At 38.3% G+C, this 7,287-nt stretch overlaps 1 protein-coding gene across 2 annotated transcripts; it reads right to left on the bottom strand.

The window, feature by feature from the left end:
• Window positions 1-2,666: 2,666 nt before the first annotated feature.
• Window positions 2,667-5,866, bottom strand: LOC117807291 (cilia- and flagella-associated protein 20). 2 transcript variants are annotated; one of them, XM_034676518.1, is made up of 6 exons: window positions 5,650-5,866; window positions 4,465-4,544; window positions 4,257-4,368; window positions 3,959-4,147; window positions 3,765-3,878; window positions 2,667-2,773 (listed from the first exon to the last, which is right to left on the bottom strand). In XM_034676518.1, exons 1-6 carry the CDS (start codon window positions 5,731-5,733, stop codon window positions 2,771-2,773), a joined length of 582 nt encoding a protein of 193 aa, XP_034532409.1. In that variant the 5' UTR covers window positions 5,734-5,866; the 3' UTR covers window positions 2,667-2,770. The 2 variants fall into 2 exon arrangements, with proteins under 2 accessions (XP_034532409.1, XP_034532408.1); XM_034676517.1 differs by having other exon boundaries at window positions 2,674-2,776.
• Between the last annotated feature and the right edge of the window lie 1,421 nt (window positions 5,867-7,287).

The following is a 7,287-nucleotide window of genomic DNA, read 5'->3' as shown; positions in this document are numbered from 1 at the left end:
TTTAGAGCCCCCAAATATCCATTTCCTATTTATGGCAAGACGTGTTCTTTATGCACAGCCTGAAAGCCTGCCATGCCCACAATTTTACTCTGAACGGAAAGCCTGTAATGATTTTGAATTGTTAATGTGTCTACTATAGACATGTTTGGACTGAATTGGAGAAAAACCCTAGGAGGAGATCTTAAAAGTATGCACCCTTATTTGGGCGCCATTTGGAATTTTCAAAGCTAGGTGGCACTCTTGCTGTTGAGTTTCAGATATGGGTGTAAGAGGCTTTTTTGTGCGTCCTGATGCCATAAATATGCGTATCTATTTTCATGCATGTAGCTCAAAATAACCTCTACGGGGAGGTGTTTTTGAAAATTCTAGGTGGCACTACTGAGCGCATTTGTGAGAATGTTTTTGCAAGACCAAAAGAATCTCACATTTTTCACCAGGGCTGAGTGTGCAAAATTTTGCACGCTTTTGTGCATGTTGAAGGCTCCAAAAATGCGATCTCCTAGGCGGAAGTATAATAAAAAGAATTCCTCGGGTTTCAAGAGGGCCTTCGCCGCCACTGCATGTCAGTGCTCGGGCCCTAATAATAATACATTTTATTTATAAAGCGCTTTCTAAAAACTCAAAGATGCTGCACAGAGGATAAAACATCATATATAACAACAGATTCATAAAAACAAGAATAAAATACATTTAAAAGCAATCATATGTTAAAAGCAGTTCTAAATAGGTGGGTTTTGGTGAGTGATTTGAAGGTGGACAGGTTGGGGCAGTTTCGAATGTTTGGTGGTAAGGCGTTCCAGAGGTTAGGGGGCGGCAACAGAGACAGCTCTGCCCCCCCAGGTTTGGTGCTTGGTGTCAGGTGGTAGGGAGAGGAGGTGGGCGTTGGTGGATCGGAGGTTACTGGAGGGGGTGTGGTGGTGGAGCAGGTCGGTGATGTAGGAGGGAGCCTGCTTATGGAGGGCTGTGTGGGTGAGGAGGAGGATTTTAAAATGTATGCATTGTTTGAGAGGGAGCCAGTGGAGGTACTATCCCTGACGTCACCCATCTGTTTCTGAAGCCTTGTTTTGAAGCCAATCGTCAGCGGGAGCCATATTGGCAATGCTTAACTCAACCTAACTTCTGTTAAGTTAGTGTGAGGTAAAGAGTGTTCACAATGTTGCTTCATATATAAACTTGTGATGCTATTTGAGGTGGAATTCATCAATAAACTGGACACTGGACACAGAAGACTCAGGAGACGGCTTACGTTGAAATAGTTTATGTAGAACTTGGTCAAGGAGAAATAACAGAACAGTACACAGGCAGGAGAGTGCAGTGCAATGCCAAGTCAGTTCTGCAAGACAATAATTCCTCAGGCGTGCTTTTTTATCCCCAAAGACGACACTAAAGTTAGATACCCATATTTGGACAATAGGAAACAAAACAATTGGGAAGAAGAGCGGTGCACTAGTGTCTACGTCAGTCTAAACATACAGATAAAGACAGGAGCAGAGAGAAAGACCTTGATTACTACAGTGACCCTGTCTCGCATATCACCCAGTAGTAGTCTCAGCTGACATTGAAAGGAAGTAACTGCACCTGACACTTAGACTGGAACGATATAAGTGTTAAACATTCTTACATACAGAATCTCACAAAAGTGAGCACACCCCTCACATTTCTTCTAAAGATGATGCACAAGAAAGTCTGCAAATAATTTGCTAAAGACAAACAGACTAAGGACATGGATTACTGGAACCATGTCTTGTGGTCTGATGAGACCAAGATTAACTTATTTGGTTCAGATGGTGTCAAGTGTGTGTGGTGGCGCCCAGGTGGAGTACAAAGACAAAAGTGTGTTGCCTACAGTCAAGTGTGGTGGTGGGAGTGTCTTGGTCTGGGTCTGCATGAGTGCTGCCGGCACTGGGGAGCTACAGTTCATTGAGGGAACCATGAATGCCAACATGTACTGTGACATACTGAAGCAGAGCATGATCCCCTCCCTTCAAAAACTGGGCCGCAGGGCAGTATTCCAACATGATAATGACCCCAAACACACCTCCAAGACGGCCACTGCCTTGCTAAAGAAGGTGAGGGTGAAGGTGATGGAGTGGTCAAGCAAGCTAAACCCTATTAAGCATCTATGGGGCATCCTCAAACAGAAGGTGGAGGAGTGCAAGGTCTCTATCATCCACCAGCTCCGTGATGTCGTCATGGAGGAGTGGAAGAGGATTTTAGTAACAACCTGTGAAGCTCTGGTGAACTCCATGCCCAAGAGGGTTAAGGCAGTTCTGGAAAATAATAATAATAACAGTGGCCACAAAAAATATTGACACTTTGGGCCCAATTTGGACATTTTCACTTAGGGGTGTACTCACTTTGGTTGCTGGTGGTTTAGACATTAATAGCTGTGTGTTGAGTTATTTTGAGGGGACAGTAAATTTACACTGTTGTACAAGCTGTACACTGACTACTTTACATTGTATCAAAGTTTCATTTCTTCAGTGTTGTCCCATGAAAAGATATAATTAAATATTTGCAGAAATGCAACACTTTTGTGAGATACTGTACATATATATATGACTATGAAAATTCCACGACACTATCAACTGTATATATGAAGGCAGATGAGTCCATAAAATCACTTTGTTGTGCAGAGAGCAACACAAGACACTCATAATTGAAACTTCAAAATAATAATGCAACAAAGATTTTAATTCAGATTTCTACACACAGAAAACCTCACAGTTTAACTCCACTTCAGGTATCCAGGGATAGCACAGGTTGATTTTTACTGCTGCAACAAACAAACACATTGATATGAGTGTTAGACCAAACAAACATGTTTTAACTTTGTTCACATTCATGTAATCACATGGTAATGGGTCGTTGACAAATAAGCCTCAAAAAAAGTTTTTTTTAAGTTATTAAATGGTTGTTTTTTTTACCCCTTATTTAACTGGAACACCCAAAAAATGTTAGGTGGCGCAACCAGATATTTGTCAAAATATATGTACTTTCCTATCATTTAGTCTAACTGAAAGTTTTAGGAAGTATCCCTTAGAGTGGTTACAGTGCTTTACACATTTGTATTTTGTGAGTATAGTTTTTATTTACAATGTATTAGGATTTTTGCATTCTATTGGCCAGGTTAAAAATATAATCTTTACAGTTTTAGGTTGGTTGTACCACCTGACATGGAAAGTGTTACCGTCCACCTATAAGTTGATAAAAGCTTTTCTATTATTATTTAAGAGACATCTACAAACCTTTTCACTCAGCAATGATAATTAGTATGGTCCTCTGAATGATTTAATATGTTGAAGTCCATTATAACTACTTACTTTCAAAATAAAAGCTCCATGAGTACGGTGGTGCCACCCTGACATTTGAGAACATGCAAATTGCCGGACAAAAGTTTTTAAATAACCTTAGGTGCCTTTAAACGATTGATATTTATGGAATTATGTTCATTTCAAAGCTCTTGTATGTAAAATCATGCCATGGTGTTTTAATTTGAATTTATTATTCTTAAAATATATTTTTGTATAGTGTTTTAAGTCAGTTCACTTGCTCGGGCGGTTGCGCCACCTGACATCTTCAGGGTTTGAGATACTTCAAAATAAAATAAATCTCAATATTTAAATGTACTGAAATTGTATTTAAAATAAGCAGGTTCTATAGAATCAATTGATGTATGTCTTAAAAATAACTAATTATTTTAAAAGAAAATAGACCCTAATATGTAAGGTGAGTTAATACTTTGTGGAAGTGTGTGTTTTCACCTTTGGTTTTGGATTCTGGACAGGCAGGTAGAGTTTAAACTCTGCTGGGAGCTCATCCTCAGAGTAAAGTCTGTCTGAGAAATACACTCTCCGTATCCGACAGTTAGCATGGATCTGGAAGGAAAACAGAAATGCAGTCATGGTTTTAGAGATTATTCAGACGTCACCTTTATAGTTCTTCCCTGTCCACTAACCTGCACACGCAGCGTCTCTATGTAATTGGTTCCATAGGCTCTCCTGGTGAAGTCGGACAGGTTGAACTGGATCTGGTTCCAGCCGTCGTCCAGTCTCATAGGCATGGTGCAGATAAACGGCTTCACTCTGGTTGTGCTTTGATAGTTACTCGCTCTGAACCGTCGACGGACATTTTTATCATCCAACACCTGAAAGTTATAAAGACGTGGAGAAACCATGAGTAAAAACTTGAAGAAACCCAAAATGTACTTTATGTTATGTCCCAACACAAGAGAGAGGTCTGTTTTTTAGGACTACCTGGACTTCAAAGGTGAAGTACTTCTTGAGGTTCTTGATGATCATCACCAGAAAAGGCAGCTTGATGCCCAGTGTCTTCTTGGGGTCTGCAGGGCATGTTATGTAGGTGGTGCTGAAGGGAATAGAGAAAATCAAACAACAGATGTGGTGGGTGGATGAGATTCTCAGTACATGAATATGGTGACCTGAGGTAAAGACTCTCACTCACCTGACGTTTGCCCCCTCAACTTCCAACACCTGCGAGTGGATGTCATTGTCTGTGACTCTCTTGATGTGACCGTTCCTCACCTGTGATCACAAAATATGTCATATGTATTATTAATAATACATATAATAATAATATACACATCATATTTTCAGAAGAATCCCTTACAAAGGTCAGCTACATCACTATAATCAGAGATTAGTTGGTATTGATATCTAGTTTTTTTATTTTGTGGTGAAAAATATATTAAGTAAAAATGTTGTTAAATCCAAATGCTAAATATAAATCTAAATGTAAATGTTCAACGATAAATCTAAATGTTAAATATAAATATGAATGTTAAATGTTGCTCCGCGATCCTAAATGTTTAGCTGATGTGCAGCAGTGTGAATTTGCATATCAGCAAAAAATTCAGGATCGCAACATTTACAATTTATATTTAAAATTTAGATTAAATATTAGGATTTATATTTAACATTTAGATTAAATATTAGGATTTATATTTAACATTTATATTTATTGTTGAACGTTTATATTTATATTTAACATTTCTATTTATCGTTGAACATTTAGATTTAACATTTCTATTTAACATTTCTATTTATTGTTGAACATCTAGATTTAGATTTAACATTTATATTTAAATTTAACATTTAGATTTATCGTTGAACATTTAGATTTATCATTGAACATTATGAATTATATTTAATATTCAAATGTATATTTATCAATGAACATTTAGATTTTTTTGGAACATTTAGATTTCATATTTATATTTATATTTATCATTTAGATTTTTTTGTTGAACATTTCTATTTCTTTTTCTGTTTATCATTTGTATTTAACAACATTTTAACTTAACATATTTTTCACAACAAAGTTAAAGGAGATCACAAATATTCCTCTAAATGTGATTTTAAAAAAAGTGACTTTTAAAAATTCAGTTATTTAAGACGTTTTGAAGCTACATGTGGAGAATTGTTGCCGTTATTTTCCGTGTGCACAACTTTACAAACGGAGCCCCATAAATAAAATAAATAAAAGTTCAGTCAACATGTAATCGTGCATCCAAAGTGAACTGCGACATGATTTCATGTAACTGAGCGGTATTAAGACACGAAAGCTCATTGGATGCAGCTCGGCTAGCTAAGGAAGCTAACTGTAACACAAGTCTAGTTTGAATCTTACCTTTTTATCCCATATCTGCAGAGGTTTACTGCCGATACTGTATAAAATAGACAAGAATCCACTCTGGAAAGTGTTTTTAAACATCCTCCCTGTGTGTAGCTGGTCCAAAGTGGATGATGTGTTTTGGTTGATGAAAACTGTTGCTAACAACAGTGGGTTACCGTCCCAACCGGCCCCGCAACCTCTTCTTCTTCGTCTTTCGATTTACTGGAGGCTCACAACCAACTTAAAACGTTGCACACCGCCCCCTACCGTACGGGAGTGTGTAACTTCAGATAACATTCTACAGATTCTACATCAGGGGTATTAAACTAAAATCACAACAGGACCAGTTAGGGAACATTTCTTGAAGCAAAGGTCCAAAACATCATAATGTTTAACTATTGTAGTGTGATATACTGTATGTACATTTAATAATACCTGACTGTCAACCTAAATTAGATTCAAGATTCAAGAGAGATTCAAAGGTTTTTATTGTCAATTTTCACTGTATATTCGAGACATACAGGAAAAATGAGATGCTGTTTCTCTCTTCCAGCTTTTAAATATCTAAAATTTAAATATAAAATACAATAAAATATAATAAAAAACAGTTATATAAAAACAGCCTATGAACACAGTGCAGGTAGTGCAGTGACCGTTTAAAAATGGACAATGTAAATAGATAACAGTGCAAATGATATTAAGGTGCAGACAGTATTCAAGATAAGTAAATGATTAAGTAAACGGTTAATGTGCAAAAAAGCAGCTGAGGTAGAGTCCTTGTATGTAGTGGGTGTGTTACAGTCCAGGGGGGCAGGTAGTGAGTGGAGTTCAGCATCCTGACAGCCTGGTGGAAAAAGCTGTTTAACAGTCTGGTGGAGCGGGCCCGGAGGCTCTGGTACCTTTTCCCTGAAGGCAGTAGACTGAAGAAGGAGTGGTAGGGGTGGGAGGTGTCACCAGCAATGCTGATGGCTCTGCTGGTGAGGCAGGTGTGGAAAATGTCTGAGGGAGGGGCAGAGGAGCACCATGATCCTGCTGGCTGTGTTCACTATGCACTGCAGAGTCTTTTGGCAGGAGGCAGTGCAGCCACCAAATCACACAGCGACGCAGCCAGTGAGGACGCTCTCGATAGTACCACGGCTTCTGTCAATTTCAGTCCTGTATAACCCAATCTTGGTCTGGCAATTAACACCTCTCTCCTATTCCTCCCTTTAAAATCTGTCACATCAATGGATTTCTGGATGCTGTAGAAGTGCCTACCTTTTGTATCCTCATCCTACTTTTTCTGCCACACATCCCTTACTGCCCTCCTTATCAGAGCCTTGGCCTCTCCTTTACCAAAGGGAACTTTCAGTATACCGTCATCATGTAATGTCAAATTTCGCAACCTCATCTGCTCTCTCGTTACCCTCTACACCTATATGAGCGGGAACCCAGCAAAACTAAAAGAAAATTAAAATAGTTTAGGGGGAGGAATAAAAACTAAAACAAAAAAAAAATTATATGGTTGCATAAGTGGATACACCCTCTTATAAATGGGGATGTGGCTGTGTTCAAAATTTACATCACAAAACCTGGCATTTTAACAGGGGTGTGTACACTTTTGCTATCAACTGTATATATGAAGACAGATGAGTCCATAAAATCACTTTGTTG

This window comes from Notolabrus celidotus, chromosome 23 (assembly GCF_009762535.1).
Source record: "Notolabrus celidotus isolate fNotCel1 chromosome 23, fNotCel1.pri, whole genome shotgun sequence".
Classification (NCBI taxonomy): Eukaryota; Metazoa; Chordata; class Actinopteri; order Labriformes; family Labridae; genus Notolabrus; species Notolabrus celidotus.
This window is presented reverse-complemented; position numbering and strand designations above follow the sequence as displayed.